Genomic DNA, 27,621 nt, shown 5'->3' with positions numbered 1-27,621 from the left:
TGGATTGTGGGGTTTAAACGATGCTCAATTGGTACTAAGGGCCCCAAAGTGTAATTGGCTAGCAAGCAGTTGAGCAGGTGTACCTAATAAAGTGGCAGGTATGAGTATCGAATTCACAGACAGACTCACCTTACAGATGAAGGGCTGAATGTGCAAGCGCTACACAATAAAGTCCAGGACTTTATTCATTAATTAGAAAAGACGAGAGGCAGCTGTTTTGTTTTTTTTTAATTTATTAATTCAGTTTATTTTAAATATTTTTATGCATTTAATCTACATTGTGCAAGTCAAAGTGTGTCTATACAATGTAAAATTTTCACTGATGCTGTGAAATTTGGTGCATAATCATACATTAAAAGGTGTGCAGCTATAGTCAGTGTCATTTTCCAAATCCATGCATAGGACACTTCTACTGTATTGTACAAAGGTATTTACTGGGAAAAATACAGATGATTGCTGCTATTTGACAACAAGTAAGCACAAACTGCAGTAACTGTTAAAGGTCATATTGTGCACATGTCTTAATACTCTTTATTGCATTGATTTACAATGGCTACTGAAAAGTTATTCAGGCTTTTTTTTTTAATTATTCATATTCTTAGATGTTCCTCTATAGCAGTGATTCTCAAATCCAGGACTCGTGGCCCAATGTGTCCCTAATCCAACACACCTGAATCAAATATAGAAGTCATTAGCAGGACTCTGGAGAACTTGACTGCGTACTGAGGAGATAATTCAGCCATTTGATTCGAGTGTGTTGGATCATGGACACATCTAAAATCTGCAGGACACTGGGCCACAAGGCCTGAATTTGAGAATCACTGCTCTATGATAATTACAATTTTTACTTAAACAATTACCTGACAATTTTGTACAAGACTGTACAACAATAATAACTGAGCAGGCATTTTCAGTAAAACACAGGATGGTAGAAATGCAACCTCAAATAGAAACAAAGGATGACCATGAAAAGACAAGCTGTCCACAGTGATGGAAAACAAAGAAAGAAGAGCAGATGTGTAAATAAGGCTTTTAAAAAATGAGTGAGACCAGATAGCATCACTTGCACATAGAAAAATAAGAGAGAGGAGAGTATCTGGGTAAGTCATGTGAGGAAACAGACAGCTGAGTGCTAGAAGTGATGGCTGATGATGGGAGTCCCAGCGAAGAGGAAGAGACGGATAGAAACAAAAAGCTGGAAAAGGAGGTCAACGGCACCCATGAAAGACAAGAAAGAGCTGCAAGGGGGATAATTCCTGAAGTAACTGAAGTGGGGAAAAGAGACAGACAGAAGTAGACAAGTGAGGCCAAAGAGGCGTGGTTCATTTCAAGAAGCTGATGAGGGGATGGAGGAAGAGTCCCAGAGTTCCCAGCACGCACACTGTCACAAACACCCACAGGAAAATCCTGTCGATGACCATGGCAACGTATTTCCAGTCATCTTCCACCTGAGGAAAGAAAAGAAGGGAAACTTAAAGCAGAAAGAATTAAAATATCTAGAGCACCCTGTCTCTTTTTCCTTCTCCAAATTCCTTCTAGCGACCTTTGCTTAATGGTAATTGTGAACTTTATGGCACAAACTGTCAGATTCACTGCATGTCACTGTGTCATGAGCTAGAGTTGTACGGCTATGTTTTTCTGTGCAAGAGAGGCTGAAAGAACAACTGGTGTTTGCTTCACAGTGCTATCTGTCCAAAAATGATCTGATCTGCCAGTGTACTTAAATAAGAACTACTGTTAGGTAGTCACAGCAAACACTAATTTGCGTTAGCTTTTTTTAATATATATTTACTGAACTTTAGCATGTAGTTAACTGATAAAAAACTATTTGTGGCATTGTGCCATCCTCACATCTGCACAGTTCTAAATATAGTATGAGTGTGGTCTGATTGGTCAGGTGTGGACAATAAGATCATGGCTTCAGTGACCATAATGCCATTGTGTGTATACAGAAGGCACTAAGGCTATTTTGCATGCAAGAAAGATCCCACCATTGCTAAGTAAAGATGGAGCAGAAGCAACAATCATATCAGGACCATCCAGAGTGTGAGGAAGGCATGCACAAAGCCCACCATCTGTGACAAACAAGCAGCTTTACACTCCCTTTATAGCCCTTTGTAAATGGCTTCCACTCCATTTACCAAGCTAGCTAGAAATTCTCCTAGTATGCACAGATGAACCACATGTAGTAATGCTTGGTAATGTGTATCTGTGTGTTTATTTGTGTGCTAGATATAGTGGGGGAATCTGTTCTGTCTGGTCTACAAAACATTAATTTTTCTTTTTATTATATGTTTTTTATTATTACTGAGGATTGAGGGATAACGAATAAGGGACGGCATTTATGAGGTTTGGCTAAACCTCTTAGGTGGCTCTTTTGCAGTGTCTTACACTCATTTTGAGCTTGTGTTTGTATCTTCCTGAAGGTGTATGTAGCACATTAGGGAAAACTGGGCATAGGTGACCAAACTAGCATAATTGACTAGCTAAATTTGGTTGTCAAAATTTGTCAAATTTACCCCAAATACACCAAATATTCAGTTTTGGGTAACACTTTACAGTATGTTACAGCAAAGTAACAGCATGGTAAAAATGTGGTAATACTGTGGAAATAAAGAAGTAAGATACCACATAATACCATCTAAGTACATCTAAGGTAATAATCAAGTAATAACTTTGTAGGAACCATGTTTTTTTTTTAGATAATATTCGACTCAAATTAATATAATGGGGTAATAACTAGGCATAATAATGCAGAAATAAATGTACATCAGGGCATTTGATTTAATCTGTTGTTATGCTGAGATTAAATAGAAATAGGTAGTCTTGCACTTTGCAGCCTTGATTCATTGTTATTACATAGAAACTACCACAAATATTTCCAGGTAATAAGGCACAGAAATAAAAAGGATTAATTTCACCATTGTAATATAGTAATAGTGTACAGATATGTGAAAACATCACCTATGTTATCTTAATATTAAGAAGTTACTACCACATTAATATCACTGTATTAAAACATTTACTGCACAGAAATGATAATTTCATTGCTCACAGGTAAACATATTATTACCAAAGCATTACTATATTTTTATTAACTAGTTTTGCCTTATATACATTGTTAAAGTTGTTTCTACATTATTGCGCCTAGTTATTACCACATTATATACAGTTTAATGTACTTCTACTACTACTACTACTACTACTAAAAAAAAAAAAGGTTGATACCAAGTTACTACTTGTTGTTACCCTTTATGTACATATAATTCAATTATTACATCATTATTGTCATTTCTCCCAGATTACCCCACTACTATCATGTTATTATCAAGTTGTAATAGTGTGTGTAACCCTTTTTTTTTTAATAATATGTAATCTGAATACATTTATAATGTCCTAACAACTAGCTCAGGGTTTTGTGTCGTTTTTGCTGCTCTTGATGTCTGAGTATATATTTGAAGTACCAATTTCAGGGATGTACAGGGAACAATTTATCTTGAGTGCTGCACACAGCTGCATACAAGATGCTCATCATAATACGTGGAAAAATGATTGGATGAGATTAGATAGCATGGCGACACATTATTATTATAGCTGTTGTTGATGTGTACTCCCCCAAATGAACATCACTCTTAGACCTACATGACCTGATACAGGAGAGAACATGTAGCAAAGCCATAGATATTGCCCCTCATTTACTAACAGTGCACACATACAAATCTGTGCATAAATTGTGTATATGAATGTTTCATGCACAAATCACTGATTATTATGATTATCATGTGGTGTTATTGCTGTTGTGGTGATGGTGGTGGTGGTGGTGGTGTGGCGGTGGTGGCGGCGGTGTGGTTGTGGTGGTTGTGGTTGTTGTGGTTGTTGTTGTCATTATTTAAAGTTTTCCCAAACACTGCCTTTTCTGGCTTCTTCTTTGGACACAATTGTTTCATTTTCTTCAGCTGGACTTTCTCCTGCTGCCCTGCCTCAGAGGTGCAGGCTTCTGTCTTGCAACATTGTCACCACTTTCTCTACTTCACCTGGAAGTAAACGTGTTTCCTTACATAGAGAAATGGGGATGTTGGACTATACAGATAGCATGCAGATTGCATAAGTCTGTTGTTTCAGAATGATTCTGATTTACTAATATACTCATAGTGGTAAGAATGAAATAGGCCGGTGCACACGTTTCATATATCCAAATGTAATTTTGGATGCACTTATTTTTGCACATACAGTGTCTTGCAAAAGTATTCACACCCCTTGAACTTTTCCATATTTTGTCACATTACAACCACAAACATAAATATATTTCATTGAAATTTAATGTGAAAGACCAACACAAAGTGGTATACAATTGTGAAGTGGAACGAAAATTATACATGATTCAAAACATTTTTTACAAATAGAAAACTAAAAAGTGAAGTGTGCAAAAGTATTCAGCCCCCTTTTCTCTGAGTGAAACCAATTGCATTCATAAGTTGCCTGATGACTGCTAATGACTAAAAAGAGTCCACCTTTGTGTAATCTAATCTCAGTACAAATCCAGCTGCTCTGTGACGACCTCAGAGGTTGGTTAAGAGAATATTGGGGAGTAAACAGCATCATGAAGTCCAAAGAACACAGCAGACAGGTCAGGAATAAGGTTGTGGAGAAGTTTAAAGCAGGCTTAGGCTATAAAAAGATTTCCCAAGCTTTGAACATCTCACGGAGCATTGTTCAATCCATTATCCGGAAATGGAAAGAGTATGGCACAACTGTAAACCTACCAAGACAAGGCCGTCCACCTAAACTTACAGGCCAAACAAGGAGAGCACTGATCAGAGATGCAGCCAAGAGGCCCATGGTGACTCTGGACCAAATGCAGAGATCCACAGCTCAGGTGGGGGAATCTGTCCACAGGACAACTATTACTCGTGCACTGCACAAATGTGGTCTTTATGGAAGAGTGGCAAGAAGAAAGCCATTGTTAAAAGAAAACCATAAAAAGTCCAGTTTGCAGTTTGCCAGAAGCCATGTTGGGGACACAGCAAACATGTGGAACAAGGTGCTTTGTTCAGATGAGACCAAAATTGAACTTTTTGGCCAAAATGCAAAACGCTATGTGTGGCGGAGAATTAACACTGCACATCACTCTGAACACACCATTCCCACTGTCAAATATGGTGGTGGCAGCATCATGCTCTGGGGTTGCTTCTCTTCAGCAGGGACAGGGAAGTTGGTCAGAGTTGATGGGAAGATGGATGGAGCCACATACAGGGCAATCTTGGAAGAAAACCTGTTGGAGTCTGCAAAAGACTTGAGACTGGGGCAGAGGTTCACCTTCCAGCAGGACAACAACCCTAAACATAAAGCCAGGGCTACAATGGAATGGTTTAAAACAAAACACATTCATGTGTTAGAATGGCCCAGTCAAAGTCCAGACCTAAACCCAATTGAGAATTTGTGGCAAGATCTGAAAACCGCTGTTCACAAACGCTCTCCATCTAATCTGACTGAGCTTGAGCTGTTTAGCAAAGAAGAATGGGCAAAAATTTCAGTCACTAGATGTGCCAAGCTGGTGGAAACATACCCTAAAAGACTTGCAGCTGTAATTGCAGCAAAAGGTGGTTCCACAAAGTATTGACTCAGGGGGGCTGAATACTTTTGCACACTGCACTTTTCAGTTTTTTATTTGTAAAAAATGTTTTGAATCATGTATAATTTTCTTTCCACTTCACAACTGTATACCACTTTGTGTTGGTCTTTCACATTAAATTCCAGTGAAATATATTTATGTTTGTGGTTGCAATGTGACAAAATATATAAAAGTTCAAGGGGTATGAATACTTTTGCAAGCCACTGTATGAGTAAACAAGGGCCACTCTTCTTCCATTCAGAAAACCTGGAGACTATATTTTCAACATTATAGAACAACCACTGACATGTTTTTATGAGATTTGTGTGTTAGCACTAGTGACTAATATAGCCATAAGCCTCTAGACTCAGGCAGAGATGAGCAAAAGACTTCTTTTTAGCTCACTTCTTTCTTTTTAGCTCAAGTCTGGATTATTTTTATCTTCACACCTGTACAGTTTTTCCATGATGTCACTCAGATTTCACACAGCTGTCTCTGAAACCACAAAAGACTTTTTCCACCTTTTCTTGCAAGTACTGTAGTACAAGACTTTTTCCAAAAAAGTTTGCATTCTGTGTAAAATGTAAATAAAAACAGAATGCAAATAATAATTTGCACTCAAAAAAGAATTGCAAATAATTTAAAGCCCACATTTACTGAAAAAAAAGTGCAAAGACAACATAATAAACAATGTATACTCATTTTGAATTTGATGCCATTAACACATTTCCCACTCTGTGCTTTGGAGTCAAGGAAACCAAGAGCTTTAGTTATGGAAATCTAATTAATCTAATCTAATTTCATCCCATTCTTGCTTGATATAGGATTTCAGGTGTACAACATTTTGTGGCCTCCTTTGTCAATGTTTCACATGTCATGGGACTCCAAATTATTTCAGTGGGTGACAGGTCTGGACTGCAGGCAGTTTAGCAGTTCATAACAGAGTCATGCTGCCTGTTTAGCAATTTCTTGTTAAAATAAGCAAGCCCTAATCTCATGATGAAACCAAATGTTTTGCTAAAATTGTTCCAAATTAATTGTGACTTCACATCCAGTATGTGTAAGTTACCCATGATCTGTGCACTGATGCACACCTATGCCATCATGGATGCTGGTTTTTGGCCCCTCTCCTATTTTTCTTGAAGGACAGAATGTCCAAAAAGAATTTCAGAAGATTTTTAAAAGATTGTGATTTGACAGACCAGGGGCCCAGAGAAGAACACTGCATTTCTAACTCTTGCTTGTGTATTTTTTTTTCCCTCTATGGTAGAGTTTTGTCCATTTATGAAAGCAGTGACTGTGTTCCCGAGGAGTGTTTTCAGTGTTCTTAAGTCCATGCAGTGATTTCCATTTCAGAATCTCGTCTGTTTTCTATGCAGTGCTGCCCAAGGACTGAAGGTCACAGCCATTGTATTTATTATTGCTTTTCAGCCTCTGTCTCTCATGTTCAGAAATTTCTCATTCTGTCAGTCTGTTAATGATGTTATGTATGACAGATGATGGAATACACAAATGATTTGCAATTTTATGTTGACAAATGTCATTAAGTTATTAAACTCATAAATGGTGAACTCATCCCCATCTTTACTTGTGAAAGACTTGAAAGGCTGCCCTTTTTGTACTTAATGATTTAAATAATTAACTTCATTAGATATAACATGTTTCACCAGCTTTTTGTTCTTGTTGTTGTTTTGGTTGTTGTTTTTTGTTTTGTTTTTTAGCATTACATAAATTTTGCTCTGCCTGTTGTCTTTTGTTGCCCCTTCTGCCAGTTGTTCCTGAAACATGTTTCTAGCTCAAATTGAAAATGAGCTTATATTTTAAATAATAAATTATTTTAAAATAAATACATAAATACAATTTCTCAGTTCCATTTTTTCTAATACAAAAATACGCATTGAATGATTTGCAAATCATTGAATGATGTTTTTATTTAAATTTTACACATTGTCCCAGCTTTTTGAATAGACCCTGCTCTGTAACGTTAGATGGTCTGCCACTTCATGGCTGAGTTTCTGTGGTTCCTAACGGAGCTTGTGCCTCCACTTTGCAAGATACCACTTGTAGTTTCTTGTGGAATATGAATATATAGGAAAGAAAATTTCACAAACTGATTTGTTGAACGTTGGCGTCTATTGTGGCACCACTCTCAAATTCAGCGAGCTCTTCAGAATGACCCATTCTTTCACAATTAAAGGCAGACAGCATATCTAGGTGCTTGATTTTATATAGCTGTGGCAATGGGACTATAAACACCTGAATTCAAAGATTAAGAGAAGTGGACCAATACTTTTGCCTATATCGTGTACCTTATATCAAATTGAAAGGCGTGTTTAAATATATTAACAAAATAAATAAGATTGTGTTTTCCAAACCGCATACCTCTTTGGCTTTGTTGCGGGTCCTCATGTTCTCTGCGATGTACTTTACACTCTCAATGGCCTGCTTGATTTCTGGAGACACCACAGAAAAGGCGACAACAGCATTTACCGGCGATGAAGCATTAATGGGCCTCGGCAGCTTGGGCAGCTCTGACTCCTGGGGCCCTTGGGTCTGAGGTGGCTGCGGAGGAGGTGGTGGTGGTGGCGGTGGCACCACCGGGGGTGGAACAGGAGTCGGTACTTCTTTGCCTCTGTAGGGGAACCTTCTGTTCATATCCCGTTTCATGTCACGGTTCATCTCACCATATTCCACACAGTTCATTGAGCCACCAGCTGAGGAACTTCCTCCTCCTCCTCCTCCTCCTCCCCCTGCACCACTCTCCAGCGGTGGACATGCTACACCCCCAGTTATGCCTCCAACACTTACACTTCCTGAGCTACTTGTTGCTCCTATACTGTTTTTTCTCTTCTTGCTTCCACTGCTGCTTCCTCCTCCTGTCCCTCCTGTAATTCTGGCAGGTGAGGAGCAGCCCTGATCAATAGGGCGCCTCATCAGCATTACCCTGGGCAACACGCCAAGGAACACAGCTCTCACCCACTCTGGCATTGTGTGAGTCATAGGGGTGCGGTAGTGGACATTTAATACAAAGACAGTGATGACGATGCTGAGTGTGACAAAAATCATGGTGAAGAGAAGGTACTCGCCAATCAGAGGGATGACAAGAGATGTTGAAGGGATGGTCTCAGTGATGACCAGCAGGAACACAGTGAGGGAGAGAAGGACAGAGATACACAGGGTAACTTTCTCTCCACAGTCAGATGGCAGGTAGAAGACCAGCACTGTGAGAAACGAAATGAGGAGGCAGGGGATGATGAGGTTGATGGTGTAGAAGAGAGGCAGGCGACGGATGTAGAAGGAGTACGTGATGTCAGGGTAGATCTCTTCACAGCAGTTATACTTGATGTCATGCTTGTATCCTGGTGCGTCAATGATCTCCCACTCTCCACTTTCCCAGAAATCTTTTAGGTTCACCTGGTGAAGTAGAAATGTGAAAAAGGTTTTTAGAAAAAAAACATTCTTGTCTCTCAAAGTTTAAATGAAGTCAGTTTGAAGAGAAATTAATTCTTCCACCTTATGAGCTCTGTCGTCTCTTATATTGAAAGTGCATTAGGAGGCTTTCTTAATGCACAGTAATAAAGAGGATGAATGCAAACATTAAAAGAATCAATTGTCTGCCTGTTCACACTAGCAAAATGTTACTTTTTTAAAGAGAGAAAAAACTGTGACACTATCTTTTACTATCTTTTAAATGTTTCTTGAGAAAAAGTGAAGAGATTTAAATGGAGTTGGAAGATATAAGCACTTAAAGTGTGTGGCTCAGTACTAAAATGTTGCAGCTTAAAAATTCCAGTTATTCTTCTCAAGAGGGATGCATAAAAATGTTATAAAATTAGATTTTTTTAATGGCATATAAACCAAAATTGTGAAACTGCAAGGATTTCTTTCTTGTCACACCAGAAGGTCCCGCTGACCTTAGAGCCAATGAGCACCAGGTCAATCTTGGCCTTGTCATACGTCCAGGAGCCAAACTTCATGGAGCAGTTCTGGTAGTCAAAGGGGAAGTAGGTGATGTCCATGGGGCAGGAGGATTTGAAAATAGCTGGAGGAATCCAAGTGATCGTTCCATCAAACTTTAGCAGAGCCTTGGTCTTGTCTTCTACAAGGAAATCACCTACAGCACTGTGAGAGAACAATTTCAAGGCCATTACAGCAGAGCAAGCAGGCATATAATTAGCAGGTATGTTTGAAATAAAGTTCAGTTTTAAAGTTATAAGGCAAGCTTGGATCTTAGACTGACACCAGGGTACTGAAAGTAAATTACACTAGAGAAGTATGCAGGGCGTGCATATCTACTGTGTGTGGTGGTTTTGGATGTGAAAATGCAGCTTCAGAAGAAAAGAGGGGGGCAGAAAATAACACATTACAGACATCTAGCTTTAAAGAAAACAAAATAAAATCCTCCCTGTAAAGACCTCTTAGCATTTGTGCAGTAAAACTTACTTGTTGTACAAGACTATGTCTGGCCTCCAAATCTTGTTGGATGGAACACGTATGAACTCAATCCCATCAAACTCAGAGGGGGTCCATCTCAATTTGTAGTCGTTCCACACCTGAAAGACAGGCAAGGATTAAAACAATGAGAGCTTAAAATAATTCACAGGAAACAAAAGAACAGATATAAATACAGCTCATAACTGTTACTCACGTGTCTCAGCCACAGGTTGGTTTCCATTATTTGATTCACCTCATCCTGAAAAGACAAGCAGGGAAATTTAGTGCCATTAATGAATGACCACTATCATTTATTTATTATTTAAACAAACACGTTGTTATTACTGATTTTCCCCTCTTACCACTTTGACAAGCTGAGATATGGACACCTCAAACTCCACAGTAACTGGATCCGATACATTCTCCACTGGTCGGATGAACTGGTTGTACCTTCGGAATAACCTTCGAAATAATCTGTCCTCTGCCTTAGATGAAAAACAGCCTAAAAAAGAAAAGGAGATAATAATAAAGAAATGAGAGAAGATGAGCGATTACAAGCACTAAAAGAAGAGAAAATATTGTCTCTTCACATTTAGTGAGCTGAATTGTAGGCATTGTGGAGCCCTGCTAGTAAATTGAACTTGACTTCGATATAACTAAAAGGTCAGTCACTCTAAAGGATTTAACATTAGTGTCTCCTAAACCAAATATTATAGAAACACACAGAAGAATGTGTCCTGAAGGTGTTATCATCAAGGCTTTAATTCACCAGCAAGTGAGAAAGTAAGAAAAAGAATAAGGGTGAAGCAGAGAAAATGCATACAATAAATATCAGCTTTTACATAAAATCCACATTACTCAGAATAACTTCAACATTTCCTCACTTTCATTTTATGGTTGTTAGAGAGAGACCAAACAACACATCCACCTACAGCTTTATTAAAAGACTAACTCCTGGAGGTATCTAGCCTTGCAGATACATCTATGGAAATATGCTTGCGCTGGTTTGTTAAAGTTAAGCATTGCAAACCAACTTCCATTCACCTTCATTATACTTAACCCTGTAAAGCCTGAACCATGAAAAAATTGTGAGAAATTTTAAAATATTTTAAACTGTAATGTTTATTGAACTTCTTACTGATTAAAAAAGAAGAAATTAAATATACATTTGCATATATGCGTTTTAATTTGTATAATTTTTGCTACATCCAGCATTTTTGTGCAATTTATTCTTTTTTTTTTCAGGAAAATAAAATCACACGATGATGCAGAGGTCTCAAAAATTCAGCAAAACTCATGTATGAAACAAGATACACTTGGCATTACTGGGTTAAGACTTGACAGTGATTATCCTGAGCAAAAAAGGCAAGCCTTGTCTACATACCACTAGGGCTTTCAGTTTGACTCAGGAGAAGTCATTTTTGAACTATTTATTCAATGACAGGAGAGAAGGCTACAAATGATCCAAGTGTGTCAGTTCAGTTGTATGATGACACGGTGAAATCAAAGTCTGAAAACTTGTAGGAAGCAAAACACAATGACGTGTTTTTGGCCAGAGTGTCTGCAGAAGTGTAAGTGTGTCTAAGTCTGGACTGAAGGTCATACTGTGGAAAGCTGCCGCTCGTAACGCTGGTGCCTGGGATGGCACATGTAGACCCACGCCTGTCCAAGCAGAAAATGTTGCCTCACATGGGAGAGCAGACACTCACGCTACAAGCACATCCTCAGACACACTGTTCTAGTGACTTCAGTGAGCTTCATCTCTTCTATGCATAACCATAAGTGTGAGAATTCAATTTCTGTCTCCATCCCAGATCCTTTATTTGACCTGCTCTTCCTTGTGTTTCTCTCTTCTCTGTTACCCTTTTCTCCTGGTTAACAAAAAAACGGAGGTCGGCCTTCGATAACCTTACATTTTGAACTGAACAATTTTGCTCGGGCTCAAAAACCTAGGCAAATAATAAATGCTTTAAACTCCGAGGCATTCCCCACAACTTGCTGGTCGCAAAGTGCTGCACACATTTTTCAGGATAGTATGAAACCATTAAACCTGCACTTAGTGAAATGCATTACAGCATTTTAGAGATGGGTCTGAATGTATTGAAGTTGGACTCAACCCATATACACACACAAATAGCTATATTCACTGAAAAGGTTTGTTTCCTTGACAACAACTAAATAAAACATGTATCTTTAAAGGGACACTTTCTGTTTGAATCAATTCAGTCTTCACAGGCAAAAAAGAAAAAAGGGAAACAGCTTCAGTTTCTATTTTGATACTTTTCCCCAGTTAGTTTCCTGTTTGTTTTTTTGTTTGTTTGTTTTTTGTTTGTGTGTTTTTTTTTGGGGGGGGGGGTGTTGCTTGCTTTTTTTGTCATCATCATATTATTTGTGTCATGTCTTAATCCAACACTACACTGTCTACTTTATTTCTGGAATTTCAGTGCTTGACCTTTATCAGACTTATGGCTGCTCCCTATTCAGATGGCCTTTATTTGTAATAAACTATTTATGTCATGAAGGACTAGCACCAAAACTTCACGAATAAATATATATTTGCAAGTTAAATCATGTATAGGAGTCTCTTTACAATGTTGGATCAGTTTATGTAACTGGGTAATAACAAATCAGAAAATGGGTGTAATAATGTGGAAACAAAAACGTGCCTATGAGGCAAAACTGTAATAATATAGTAATATTTTGGTAATAATATGATTACCTGCTAGTAATAAAATGGTAATATATGCACAGCAGAATTTCTATGTACTGACTTGTGGTAGTAACCTAATAATAATGAGGTCATATTGGTTGATGCTTTAACATATTGGGATATTGTTACCATATTAGAATCCTGGAATTAATTCCACATTATGTCCCCACAATTCTTTTCTGTTTGAAGGCAACAGTGTAAATATTATGTTTAACACTGTGGCCTATTATATATAAAGACCTGTAATCATTTCTGTGTAATTACCAGGAATCAGGGCTGCAAAATGCAAAAATACATGTTTATACTATATGTTAATATAGACCAGAAAAAAATATGTCGGTATTTGGTAAATGATGTGACTGTGAATAAAAAAATTAATTTAAAAAAAATGTAAAAAGGTGTTATGGCTATTTTATATTACACCACTGGGAGATAAACAATTCACATATATATATATATATATATATATATATATATATATATATATATATATATACAGGCTGAACTACAGTCTTATTTCAAATTATAGTTCACAGACCATTTACTGCTGTGCAAATACAAGATGCAATGAGTCCATAAACATCCTCTGATCACACCATAAGACCGATGAAGGGAAACAAATGCAAAAAGTTACCATATTTTACCGTCCTGATAATGTGGCAGTTCAACTTAGTTGGCTTTTAATAAACCATTGCTTTGCTCTGAAGCAAGTCCTCCTCCATTTCCCAGGGTGTTTAGTTATAAATTATTATTTTCATAAAGCTCATATGTACTCAAGTTTCACAGGACACAATACCCAACACAATCACCTTAGATAAAAACAGACTGTCGGTGAGAGTGTTACTTTAATATAGTACATGTTTTGAAGAACCTATATAGTGAAACAAATATTTCATAACTGCCCATACATTGAAATCATAAAGCTGTTCTTGCATTCATTACAGCTGGGAGTACACTTAGACAAATATCATTCAGATATTTCAGTTTATTGTCTGTCTGAATTTTTATTTTGGGAGACAAGCTCATTTGCTCATGTTCACAAAATCTACGTTAACATGCCAAAGCTGGAGGAATTAATAAATATCAAAGAATTTTATCCTGAGTTTAAGGAACCATATGAGTTTGAAACATGCCTTATAGTGTTAAAGTCTGAATCAGCAACACTTCTGAAGCCTTTTACTCAATTTACAACAATTTTGTTTCAACCTCAGAGGGGAATACATTTCACTGGCAGACTCATTTGTTTCCATCAAACACAGGATCGGGGTTACATTTGCTCATAAAGCCACTGTTACCAAAACAATTTAAGGCAGTAAAATGAAATAAGGACAAGCTAATGTGGTGGTGAAGAGGGGTTTTGGCTTAGCCTCAGGAGGAAGAGGTGGAGCTGGGCAGTCAAGATGGCAGTGCCAGGTGAGGCTGGTTGGCACAGCTGTTATACATTTTGCTAATCAGTCTCTCCTGTTTATGGAGTAGCACATCAACTACAGCCAAGCCTGGCTGGAGATGGAGATTGCAGGGGGCTTTGCTATGTTGGGCAAATCACAGAGCCTGTTAACATGCTACAGCTGACTTTATTTTAACGTAGTGTGGTTGGTTCTTGTTCTTAAGATCTTGCTCGGCTGCTAAGTGGGTAAGAAGCTGCAAATTATATTACAACTTCAAAACTCCACAGAAGTTTTCTGAGGTCAATGGCAGAAGCGAGCTAAGTCTTGAAGCTTAATGAAAAGCCTTTTCTCTAGAGACACTTGTGTAATTTCTGCTCTCTGTACCTGCCTTAAAAACTGCCCACTGCTCCCTAATTCGTTGCACTCTCAGAACCTTGTTTAAGCCTCTAATTGGCTGAGGGAAAACCAGGGCAATTATAATCAGTCAGTTAATTGGACCTTTTGTTTCTTGTGACAAAAAGAATTAAGTCCGATTGCACAATCACTCCCCTAAATCACTTTTTGTTCTGCCTCTGAAGATGTTAGGAAGACTTAGTTTAAAGGAAGTTAATTCTAACCTTTGCACTTTCAGGTCAGGTGATTATACACAAACATTTACTGCTTGTCAATGATAGTCAGCATAAGGATTCATTTTCTGTGCTTGCAAAAGTAAGAGTGATCCTGTTATGTTTTATTTTCAACAATTTTGTAATTTTAATAATTTTTAAATAATTTTCTTAATATCTTATGCATGGATTATGATTCCTTCATATCTTTCCAGTTAAGCAAAACACCAGCACATTAATGCAGAACAGCCAAACAAACAGCTTTGTTTACACTACAGCTAGACTCAGTTGTACATGTTCTTTTTTTGTTTGTTTTATTGATTTTCATTGTGGATACTGTTATGTAGTACTACTTATTTTATACCACCTCATTGGCACCACGTGAGCTGAGCAGATGGTAAAAGGTAATGTAAAAACACTGACAACCACTGGTCTAGTCAGGGAAAATCATCAGAATCAGGTGTGCAACGAGGGCCTTTCTTCCCTCACAAATTGATTATATAGGAACCTATGGTTACTTTAAGAGCGTTAAGCAGATGTAAATAAATACATTTAAAACATGTGTAAAGTTGGAAAAGGGGCACTTTTACCCAATATGATCTTCAGTAGATTTGGTCCCTAAAAATGACAAAACAGCCATCCCTCCATCCATCCGTCTCTCCATCTATTTTCTTAATATTTATCCAAGGTTGGAGGATGGAGCCAATCCTGGCTGATTTTGGTGGTAAACCATGGAAAAGTCAACAAACAAGACAACTGTAAATTAGAGTAAATAACATATGAAAGCAAAACTTACAAAAATGGTCCCAGTGAGAGTCAAAAAGTTTAAAATGGTTGTTGAAAGTTTGGGGTATTTCATAACAGAACAGTTCAAACTAAACTTGGTGTATGGAAGATTGTTTCTGCCACTGAAAAATAATTTTTTACCATCCATCCAATTTAGTAGCTCAAAACACTGACTTAATAACCCAAAATTTCTAGTTAGGTAGCTTGGAATTTCTACTTAGAAGTCTGAGTTAAGTTTGAGTCAGTATGTCAAAATTTAGAGACGTGTAACTCATAATTTTGAGATAACTCAAAATTTCTACTTAGGTCAGCCTGGCAATTTTTTTTATCAGATTCCATATTGGTATCATCACTGAGACATACCTTTTTTAAAAGCCAAGTTAATGGCCATAGAGACTTGTGTGACAAACAGCCAGATACCAGGAATCAAGAATACCATCAAACAAACAAACCAGAAGGGTCATACATGGCATTAAAAATAAATCAAATCCTTTTCCTTTATCAGTTCACCGACCTCAAGCTTTAGAATGAAGTTGTTACCATAATCACTGTGCCAAGTGAAATCAGCTTGACATTCATGTTTCATCTCACCGGACGTGCTCATTTCTTCCCCTCACTTTGTGGTGTCTCAAAGTGACAAGCGTTGTACTGCTTTGCATTAGCCACGTCAAACTGTCACGCATTTCACCCTTAAAAATGCACATTGATTTAGAATTAGAAAGCCAAACACTGAGTCTGTCTTTGTCTCTCATGGCTACAGGAGCCAAAAGCTGCTGGAAGACCCGTGGCCTGTGGGAGGCTCTTTGATCAGGCATGTGCTTAACAGGATGAGCCTAGAAGCCAGTTGTGGACAATCTGAAGGAACTAATTACCCTCCAAAAATACACCACTGTCAGAGTGCATAGAAAACAGATACAAAGAAAGAGACAGTGGTGAGAAGAGATAGGAAAAGTGACAGCAAGTACAAGGAGAGAAAAGCTAGATAGTGTGCCTTTGCTCACCAGGGATTTTGATGGCCTGACTTTGACATCCTGAATGACGCACAAGAGAATCCACAATGATTACTGCAATTTCTGACCATCCCGTGAAGCATAAGGTGCTTAACCTAAGTGTGGCTTCATGTATGAGGGCTGCTGTACATGCATATAACAGTGCATGTTACTATTTATGTCCACTCACCTTAGGTTTGACTCATTCTGAAAAGCACGTGATTTTCTTTTTCACTGATGCATGAAATTTAATGCCACTTGTCTCCATGCTTTCATCAAAGAAGATGTGGAGGTTTTTAAGCTATATTCTCTCCATATGTTGTAAGATATTTTAAGGGAACTCAGGGTTTTTTTCTAACAAAGTATATATTTCCTGAAACGCTAAGAGAATCTAATAAGTAAATCCAGTATATTTAAATGAAGCAATTCAATTGTTTAACATCAACACGCAAAAGAAAACAAAAGTTCTTTGCTCTGTTAACAAAAAAATAAGCTACAGTTATTTTGTGTATGTTGTCGGAGTGGGAGGCAACAGCGCCTGGGACACAAAATAATGAGCCAAACCACAAATCACACAGAAAAGTAAAAGACACAGTTTTGTCATTTTGACAAATGTGAAATGTGATTTTAACCACAGAAATGATGAATGAGGTGGCATAATAGACAGCGCGGCAGCCCACCATTTAGCAGGTGTATGGGAAGGAAGGAAAGTGAGGTGGAAGCCCTCTTATAAAGGAGATAAAATACGGTACTCAGCCGTTTTATGGAAAAAATTAAATGAAAGTTCATATGACTGACACTATGCCCTTACCACCTAAGTCTGCCAAATATTTAATTAAGATGTATCCACGTGTTGTCATATTTATAAGTGTGCCTTGTTTCTGCAGAGGCTAGAAATGACAGTGTGCTGTTGTTACGACACTCTTAAATTCAGAAACACAGTCTGGGGACTTGGTCTGTCTGGAGTGGGAGGCTGTGGTGGTTTTTACAGCACTGCAGTCACAGCTGCAGGTAGTCGCGTTACTTATCTCTCCTACAGAGATGCTGAAGCAAGCCTGTCTATCATGAATGTCAGCAGTATTGACTGAATCAGCACGCGGTAAGATTTTGACAAACACTGTGTCCCAAATCCATGGCAAAACTTTTTGCCGTGGATTAGCTAAAGTTTAAGCTAAAGTTTTGTTCCCATTTCAAAGTGATGAGTGTGTGAATGGGGGAGAAGTCTTTGCTAAACTATGTACTGTGTTTCCAAAATATTTGGATTAGAACATATAGAATAGGGTGCCACTTAGGGGTTAAAGTCGGCCGGAGAGATCCAGAACAGCATTCTGGCACATTCACTTAATGACTAATTAAATCTGATAGGCAGGTTAATGCATATTATTGTTGAATGAGCTCATTTTTCAGTTCCTGCAGCCCGGCATTGCTTCCAGTGACGACATGGAAATTCTTGCTCAGTAATAAGAATATAAGAACATTATGGCTTTTCATCTCATCATGGTGCAGACGTAAAGTTGTGGTTGCTGTATTTAAGCATATTGCTAGCTACAGAAGAGGAGCAAGAATTAATGGTGTAGCTTTTTTTAAGTGGGAGGCAATTTCAACTGCAACATTTCACAATGCTTAACAAATATCACCGAATACTCAAACTGTTTTTGTGCAGTTTGTAACAAACTGTGTCTGTGCGCTAAATGTACACTTGCTGTATTTAACAAAGAGAGGAAAGGAGAGGAAGATAAGCGATAAGAGGAGAGTGCTCACCAAATAAAATTTTATACCCTGCAAATTTAAAGCTTGCATGTGATGTCCTAATTCATTTCAGAGTTTTTAAATCAGATATTGGATCTATATGTGATATTTTGCTGAATTATATTTTTGTGAAACATCTTGCAAAACAAATTGAGTACACTAATCTTGTGTTATTCAAAGGTTGCATGAAAATACCAGGCAGTTTAAAGCAGTTTGGCTAAACTGGTTAGTTTGCAGTATTGTAATAAAGTTTGCAGCGATGCACTATGTTGGACTGGTTACATCTAGGGTGCTGTTACTCAATTTATATTTATATTTACGGTGATGGTGTTGATTAGATCCACTCACTGAATTCTACCTTTTATACTAACTTTATAGTGTCTGGGGGTTGGAAATCAGCTATATAGCTTGCACAACATAGCTTAGCTTATCTCAGTTGGCTAAATCCACAAAGAGCAGTGAATACTGGAGTAGCAGCACAGGACCCTGGACTACTTCCTGTCCATCATTCCCAGTCACTGTTTCCTGCTGTCCTGTTAAAAATAAAGACTAAAGTTGGGCATTGGAAAAATTTGGTTTGCAGGTTTAACAATCCACTCTTGGGTATGTTATGAATGCTGTTGCAAGAAATTCACCCAGTTCACAGAGTGAGCTGTGTTTCCATTCTGGGTCCAAGAACAACCAAATAGATAGTTTTCCAATCCATTCAGGAGGAAAACTCACCACCAATGCTTTGAGCTTTGAGTGGAAAGAAAGCAATAAGGTAACTGATACAAGTGGCTCTAATAACTTGATAGACGTAATTATTCTTTTAGGCAGTATGGAGAACTGAGGTTGCAGGAGTATGTCAGTGTGCAGCTCCTGCGTGACCATATTAAGAGTTGTGCTGCACAGATCCTTGTGATGTCACTCAAAACAGCAAAAAAAAAAAAAAGGTAAAACACACCTTTTTCCCAAGTAGTTGCACCAGCCAGAGAACACCAGGTCCAGTTATTTTGGATTTTCTCATGCAGATCAGATAAATTCCCAGGATCCATCAAGCGGTACGAAATATGAAGTAATACTGGACTTCACTGTAGTTTAGCTGCAAGTTACACCACTAAAAAAGGTAGACCCAGGAACATCAATAAGTTATTTATTATACTTAATAATGTGGATTTTGTTGGAACCTGGAAGCTGACTACCAACAAGAACTATGATGAATACATGAGGTCTTCATCTCCTAGATAAAGGTAAAGCTTAGCCTGAAGATCAATGTTTATGATCCTAGGCTCATTTCAGCAAAGTCTAAGAGAAATTTTGAGAACAAACAAAGGTTTCAAAGAAGAAATTCAAGTATATGGCTGCAGACAACCAAGAGCATTATTAGTGTTAGTTTGTGTGTTTTAGTGATTGTGCTGGCGGGCGCCCCTAGTGGCTGCAGCTGCAGACACCCATCTCCCCTATGTTAGTCTTGTCTGTCCTACTCTTGGATGGTTGTTCTGAATGAATTTCGTTGTATGTATGATGATTAATTTCGTTGTACATATAATGACAATAAAGTTCTATTCTAGTGTTGTAAAAAAAAAAAACAGACATGGAATGGAAAAAACAACAATATTTGGACCTTAAGATTAAAGATGATTCAGAAGGTAATACAGATGACATTGTTTAAAGCTGTTAATGCCGCTTCTGTTCAGAGGCCAGTCACTAGAAAATAGTGAGAGATTAGAAGGAGGAACAGGGCACGAAATGTGCAGGAAAATATTTGTCTTGCCTCATCTGAGGCATCTTGGACAACCTCCTCCCCAGCACTCTCATTCTCACCTTCTATCTTTCCATCATGAAGTGTGACTCAGTTCATTGCCAGCACAGAAGACCAGGATGTCCCAGAGGAATCAGACAGCAGGGCAATTTGGAGGAGTGTGTGTGTGTGTGTGTGTGTGTGTGTGTGTGTGTGTGTGTGTGTGTGTGTGTGTGTGTGTGTGTGTGTGTGTGTGTGTGTGTGTGTTCCATAGTGGGTGTAATAAGACCTCTCAATCTGGTGGCTACACTACACAGCATGTGTAGGAGCGAAATAACCAGAGTTTGGTGGCAATGATCGCATGACAATCATATTAAGAGGATCCTCAAGCCACAACACAGTCCTTAAGCCGCACACTTACACACATGCACGCTGATTGCCTGTCAGACTTTAATGCAACTATATTGCTTCTGGGAGGGAAACCAGAGAACAGCTCCATATTTCCAAGGGAAATACAGATGAGCATTTAAGTCTGCGAGAGGAGCAAATATGCTTGATGATGCTGCAATGCAAAACAGACAACTTCATATAAGCAGACTTAGATAAGTACTACAGAGTACAGAGGCTTAATATAAACCATTTCTAATGCCGCAGATTGTTGCCACCCTACAGTTTTGAATAACTCTTGGGCGGAACTGGTTAGAAAGCAGATACTCTCTACACTCACAGTTGCAACCTATTAAAATCCGCAGCATAGATAAAGGGTCAAGCCTGAAACACAATGCAGAGTAGGTCAGTATAATGCAAGTGCAGCTGGACATCTTGCTCAGCAATTTGTGGAGATAGTGCAGGAAAGATGCTGAAGGGAAATGTATCATGCAATTTCACTCACGCTTATCACTCAGTCTCCCAAGTAAAGGAACCTATCCTGTTCTAAAATATGCTCATGTGCACCACAATCTGTATTCCACAGACTGTGACTTTATTTTGAATGTCATAACTCCAAATAAATCCTCATGCCGTACAGATTTCTCATTCCTTGCCTCCAACCTACTTCAACAAGATTCTATTTGTGACTAAAATACCCCAATCCCATGGACTGCAGGATCAGCTTTTCCTCTGTTATGAGGAAAAATCACACGATCCTGGATGGCAGGAGACAATACCTTCTGTAGTCCAGTAATCGGACCCCCACTGGGAGTGTTTGTACAGTCAATGTGTGTGTTTTTAGGCACTTATCTGCACACACAGCCCCTGTTCAAACCCGGACAAAAGCCCACACAGTCATTGAAGGATTGGGGAGGAGAGAAGAGATGGATGACAGAGTGTGTGTGTGTGTGTGTGTGTGTAAGGGGGGGGGAGGGGGGGGTGTCCTCCTGTTTTTTTTACCCCCATGCCACCCCCCCAAGTTAACCACCTCACAACTAGTAGCAATATAAAGTGGATTTCCTCTCACAAGAGCAAAATCTGCTCTCTTATGAGAGCACTGACACTGTCCTCCTTTTAAGGCACTGTTTCCTTTTGAAATTCACTCAGTTCAAGGGCAAAGCAGCAAGGCTGCTGGCTGTAGCAAATCTCTCCAGCTGAAGGGAGTGACAGAGGGAGGCATAAAAAAGAGACAATTGAGGGACGTCATCCCATGTGTCTTACAGAAACACATCTCCTTGACTATGAGTCAGTGTTAGGTTACAGGATGTGTAAAGGCAGTGTCTTTCACATGATGACTGGAGCGTGACAGTACAAAGGCACTTAGTGCAGGTCCCCAGGGAGGCCTCCAGGTGCCACATGTGGGGCAAACTCACTACTGCCCTCAGGAAGTAAAAAAAAAAAATTTGATTACTCCCCCAAATGTCTCTGATAAATGAAGCATGTCCAGCAGGACATTCCCAGGAAAACAATTAGGAAGACCAAGGAAGGAAGGAACCAAGGAAGACTTGGGTGTTTACTATGAGCAATGGCTCCCATTAAGGCTGGAGGCTACATTCTAAAAACCAAAACCTATACCATTAACTACCTAAGATGTGACTCTGAATTTCTGTCCTCTAACTAAACCTCTAACCAAACTGTCACCTAACTTCAAACAGCTAGCATTAGCTAAAGCTAAAACAAAATGTATTCACAGTTTATTTTTCTGTATTTGAAAAATATTAGTTAACTGAATACATTTCTTGGGAATTTAGTTTGTTATTCCACATAACACCTAATTAAATTCACCATTAGAACTATAACTCCAACTATAGGCTACTAATAACCATAGAAAGTATAAAAGATAGACGCAACTGCTGTGATGTCACCCATTGGTTTCTGAAGTACCATTTTAATGTGCATTCCGGCTGAAGTCTGAAGTCAGAATTTCTGAGTTCCCAGTTGGAATTTTTAAATGGAATTCCCCCTTCAGTCAGGTTTCCAATTCAGAATGTCAGAGCAGCACCACCAACCCTGACATAACAATCCAAGATGGCGGCTAAATAAGCCAACCACAGAGCACTGACCAGGCTCTATCCATGAATGTGCTGTAGTGCTGTTTTTGAGCAAAAAAAAAAAAAAAAAACTGGCATTGCACTGTATTTCTAGTGATGCACGAGCACACATCCTGTTTTTCCTTGGTTTTCTGGGTTTTACCACTGGAACCCACAAGTCACTTCAAGCTCCAACAGCTGACGTCCAAGGTAAATGGAACTCAGCATGAATCCCCAAGATGAGCATTTCCACCATTGCCATTTTGCTTGCAACGAGGAAGGGCAGGTCTGGCTGTGAAACCCCACAGTCATTGGCTAACGTGGTATGACCAAGATTTTAAAAACAGGCATAAGTTTTTATTCAATATGTCCCATAATGAGTGACTGAGCCCATGAACTCAGCAAGAAAGTTTTACAGAGCTCAAGTCAGAAACAGCATTTTTCCAATCTGGAAGCTACATCCATGTTTTATATTTTGCAACTAGCCTAGCAGTCATCTTACTGTAGCTTGGGCAAGATAAAATACATTTAAAATAGTAAAATAATTCATTAAATTGATTTTGTTATAAATATTGATAAGGTGAGGCATCTAGCAAAGCAACAATATGGTTAATTTCAATGAAAACAGCTAGTAAAATTGGGCAAGAAAATGAAAACTATAAAATACTATTGCTTGCATTTCATGGCAATGAAATACAGCAGGATATAGATTTGTATCTGTGTTTTATTCCACTGGATATATGAATGTTATTTACATGCATATAATTTACATGCATTAAAGTATGAAATGAAGGCATTGCAACTTTTTTTATTGGCAACGCAAATCCTCAGCCTGAAAAATCTCCTATCTTCTTAATGTTGTATAGAAACTTAAGCTTCAACAACAGAAACCTCACCAAAAAAAATGCTAAGGCATATTTTGCTTATTTAACTGACGGGATTTGAAAACAATAGTGAGACCTTAGAATAAAGATATTGCAGAAAAAAATATATATATGTATACATATTATCACTTTTAAGTGGGTTATTTTATCCTACACACAAATTCCTATTAAAGTTGTTCCCACTAGTGAAGACACTCTCTGAAGAAGCACATCTGTTTTTGTGGAAGTAAATGGCAGAAAATTCAGGATTAAAATAACCATCAAGTTATGTGGGAATACAAGACAAAGCTTCATCTTTAAACCATTTATCTACTCTTTGCTTTCTCTGTGGTTCCCCAGGGAGCCACTGAAAGATCCCACTTCAAAACCTGCTGTTTCAAAGCACACAGGAGACTGAAAGCCTTACGCAAACTAAAGGCAAAATAGAAAATATGTGTACAGGTGATTTTAAACAGGAGATGATAATGAAATGGGTCACACAGCATAAAACAAAAATGCAGACAACATGACAGTCTGATCAGGATTAAAGCATAAGTAAAAATTTAAGAGTTTTCTTTATGAATTTCTTGGTCAGGTAACATCACAGCTGTTATCAAGAAGGCTCAGCAGTGACTTCACTTCCTGAGGGTCCTCGGGAAGAATAACTTGGACTCAAACCTGCTGCTGACCTGCTGACATACTGTGTCACACCATGGTATGTCAGCTGCACTGAGGCAGACAGGGTGAGGCTTCAAAGGGTAGTGAAGACAGCACGAAGAATTGTTGGCTTGCCCCTCTCCCCTCCCTGATGGACATCTACACCTCCCGCTGCCTCAGCAGAGCCAAAAACATCATCAAGGACAGCTCAACCACCCTGGCTTTGAACTGTTTGACCTGCTGCCCTCTGGTAGGCGCTACAGGTGCATCAAAGCCAGAATGAACAGACTCAAGAACAGTTTCTTTGCCAGAGCAATCACCACCCTGAACTCACACACTCACCCACTCTAAGTGTGCAATACCCACATCTCTGTGCAATATTTTATTATTTATACTGAACAATATCTATCACTTCTATATTGTGTAATATCCAATATTCATTCACTTGTGCAATTTTCAGTCACCAAGTGCAATAGTCACCATTTCATTATTACAGGTAGGAGTATAGATATATATATATATAGTATATATATATATATATATATAGATATATATATATATATATATATATATAGATATATATATGTATATATATACACATGTAATATATATATATATATATATATATATATATATATATATATATATATATATATATATATATATATATACACATGTAATAATATATATATATATATATTATACATTCTGTTTTATTTTCTGTATATTTTTAGAAGTTCTATTTTATATATTTTTGAAAGTGTGACTTTCTACAACATGGCACTAAACAGTAGCCTTCCAATCTCATTGTACCTTCTGTATAATGACAATAAAGGCATTCTATTCTATTCTATTCTATTCCAACTTAAGTCCATTTTTTTTGATGTAGCAAGATTACCCATAGTAATTACCCCAGGCAACCGTCTGCTTGCTGCTGGTTCTGTGCAATGCTAGTTTGTATCTTGACCTCTGAACTCTCTTGAAGTCCCCCAAGCCCTTCACACCTGGAGAAACCAGGGATGAAATCAGAATGGACACTTATTGAGCTGTTTGTTGTCTCTGTGTTGCCACTGATGCTGCCTCACATGGGCTGTGTGAGCTACATGGTGACATGTTAAGAACTCCATAATCATGTCCTTAAGAAAAAAAAGTAACCGAACCCGATGCTCATGGTGAAATATAACGATTATTCAGTGCGCCTATGCCCCTCTGGTTTGCCTCGCTACAGCATAACAGTGACTCTACAAGTGTGAAGAGCACAGGATATTATATTTCACATGCACATGAGATTTGTTGTTTAGTCGGCAACAATTACCCATGGGGAAATGTTGTGCCCAGTGTTGTAAAATAGTGTAATGCGTGCGTTTAACGCGAAAACCCGGTCTTGCATTGTTGGAGGATGCGCGCTACTGGACCCCCAGAAGAATTTGAATGTCTAATATTTCATGAACAGCCATTTCAGCGATTTGACAGAAACTGCATGCATCAGTGTCCAAATATAAACCAACTGCGTTGATAAACTGAGGTAAAGTTTAAGTTGCTCTGTCTGTGTAAGATTTCTCCCGACTGGTTTTTAAAGAGCTTCCTCTCTGTATTGAAAATAGAAGCAGTTTGTTTTTACTCAGAAGCGCACAAAAGAGTTAACTCGAGGTCAGGTGGTAGCCAAAAATATTTAAAACTGAACGTAACGCGCAAAGGAAAATAGATAAAGTGATGGTTTAAAAGTAATGAGCGCCGTGTCCTACCTTGCGCAGCGAGGATCACCAGCAGAAGGATGTTTGTTAGTTTCCCGGAGGAGACTCATGGAGACATCCGGCGTTGGCGAGGCGTTTTGGTGTATAATAGCGATGCTGAATACTTTCTTCTCGTAATAATCTGCTGTAGATGTCTGTGAAGCTTCACGTTTAGGGCATCTTTCCTTTGCGCTCCCGAACGTGGAGAGGTTGGTGCGCTCTGCCTACATGGGTAAACTTCTGCACGTCCGCCTCCCTCTGCCCTCCCCGTCCCTGCGTCCCATAACACGCACGCACGCACGCACACGCGGGCGTGCACACACAGCCTAAGCACACACACATCCGAGGGCCAAATCTAGCAATCTGACTCAGAGTGACTCAGAGGTGATAGGTCTGGAATAATTAAGTAGTTTTCGAATATGGCTCTGGGATGGTAAGGAATGTACAAGTCCCCGTGCAAAAACATTCATATTAAAAATATTCTCTTATTTAATCTTTGATGTAGATTTATATAAATTTAGCAACATTCCTCCAAAATTTCTCCCAAAAAAATCAACTCAAATATTCCTAAGTCAGAGAATTATCCCCACCTCTACGCAATGAGTAGAGACAGACACAGCACTCACCTACACGCATAAAAGATCCCATATTTTCAATACTGAGCTGTAAATGACCTATTTAGTCACTTAATTGATTTTGCAAGCATAACAATGCAGGCAGCTTAAAGCATTAGCTGCTCTATAATAAAGTATTGAAGGCTGCAGAGTCTGCCCGATTCATATAATGCAAAACCATTAATGTACAGCAGTACTGTGTGGAATCACAATGAAATTATTCTGGAGCACCCAAGTCTTATGACTGACTTCTGCCTCGTCCTTAAAGGAATAATAATGTAGTAGTTGCTGTAAGTGAAATATCAGGGTTAATTTAGCTCTTGAAATATTTTCCATTCGTATTTTAGTTTAAATAATATGCTCTTTCAGCTTCAGCTAAATAATTTTACCATGTCACTGAAACCCGCATGCGACAGCATAAATATCTGGATCCAAAGTGTCTTTTCTATCTTTTATAAATTCATCTTTCATAAAACTCTTGTTAGACATGCACAGAATACTAATGTAGTAGAAACTGCTATATACACATGCACTGCCATACACACACACATAAACACATATGTGTGTGGGCATGCGTTGGCCAAGATTAGTTCACCTTTAGTTGCAGTCAACCCCTCTACAGTTGTGTGACTACATAGGACATATTTTTTTGTTGATGTTTGTGACCATGTTTTCCTTTTCCCAATCAAATCAAAAATAGTAATTCAGTTTAATATTAGAGTGGTAGCAGTGAGTTTGATGCAATGTGTGCTGTTAACTGTTAAACTGCAAAGTACCTTGTATGTTGGAAGTTGGCAGGTAAGAAGCCAAGAGGCTAAAGACAAGTGTTAACTGCTCGGGCCTCAATTTTAAGCTCAATTAGGTTTGTCATTGATGAGTGAAGGCTTGCCCGGGGAAAAGCTGCAATTACTAAGTGCCCTACATGGGTCCATAGGAGACCCTAAAAAAAATGAATAAGAATAAAAGTGAGAAAGAAAGCACAGTAGTGTGTAAAGAAACATTCGACAGAGAGAGACAGCTAGAGAGAGAGAGAGAGAGAGAGAGAGAGGGAGGGTGTGACTGGTAAAATTAAAGAGATATGTACAACTAATATGCAGTCAGATCAGCTGACCATGAACTGTTATAAATGACCAAAAAAGATGTGATGTAGTGAGGGAGCATGAAGAGAAGAGAAGAGAAGAGAAGAGAAGAGAGAGAAGAGAAGAGAAGAGAAGAGAAGAGAAGAGAAGAGAAGAGAGAGAGAAGAGAAGAGAAGAGAAGAGAAGAGAAGAGAAGAGAAGAAGAGAAGAAGAGAAGAGAA

The 27,621-nt window shown here is 38.5% G+C and overlaps 1 protein-coding gene across 1 annotated transcript; it reads right to left on the bottom strand.

Moving 5' to 3' along the window:
- Positions 1 to 268: 268 nt before the first annotated feature.
- On the bottom strand, positions 269 to 25,781 carry LOC115777888 (neuronal acetylcholine receptor subunit alpha-3-like). The gene is made up of 7 exons (XM_030725913.1): positions 25,720 to 25,781; positions 10,408 to 10,547; positions 10,260 to 10,304; positions 10,055 to 10,164; positions 9,526 to 9,733; positions 7,994 to 9,025; positions 269 to 1,448 (listed from the first exon to the last, which is right to left on the bottom strand). The coding sequence occupies exons 3-7, from the start codon at positions 10,284 to 10,286 to the stop codon at positions 1,323 to 1,325; spliced, it is 1,503 nt and encodes a 500-aa protein (XP_030581773.1). The 5' UTR covers positions 10,287 to 10,304; positions 10,408 to 10,547; positions 25,720 to 25,781; the 3' UTR covers positions 269 to 1,322.
- Between the last annotated feature and the right edge of the window lie 1,840 nt (positions 25,782 to 27,621).

Source organism: Archocentrus centrarchus, unplaced genomic scaffold, assembly GCF_007364275.1.
Source record: "Archocentrus centrarchus isolate MPI-CPG fArcCen1 unplaced genomic scaffold, fArcCen1 scaffold_83_ctg1, whole genome shotgun sequence".
NCBI lineage: Eukaryota > Metazoa > Chordata > Actinopteri > Cichliformes > Cichlidae > Archocentrus > Archocentrus centrarchus.
The sequence above is the reverse complement of the archived record's forward strand: the minus strand, read 5'-3'. Positions and strand labels throughout refer to the sequence as shown.

Bases quoted from the DNA above. Each gene is read 5' to 3' on its own strand.
- LOC115777888 (XM_030725913.1), bottom strand. From the start codon at position 10,286: ATGGAAACCAACCTGTGGCTGAGACAC. The intron at 10,165-10,259 runs GTGAGTAACAGT...CCTGTCTTTCAG, and splicing joins CCAACCTGTGGCTGAGACAC to GTGTGGAACGACTACAAATT. The intron at 9,734-10,054 runs GTAAGTTTTACT...GTTCTCTCACAG, and splicing joins GACATAGTCTTGTACAACAA to TGCTGTAGGTGATTTCCTTG.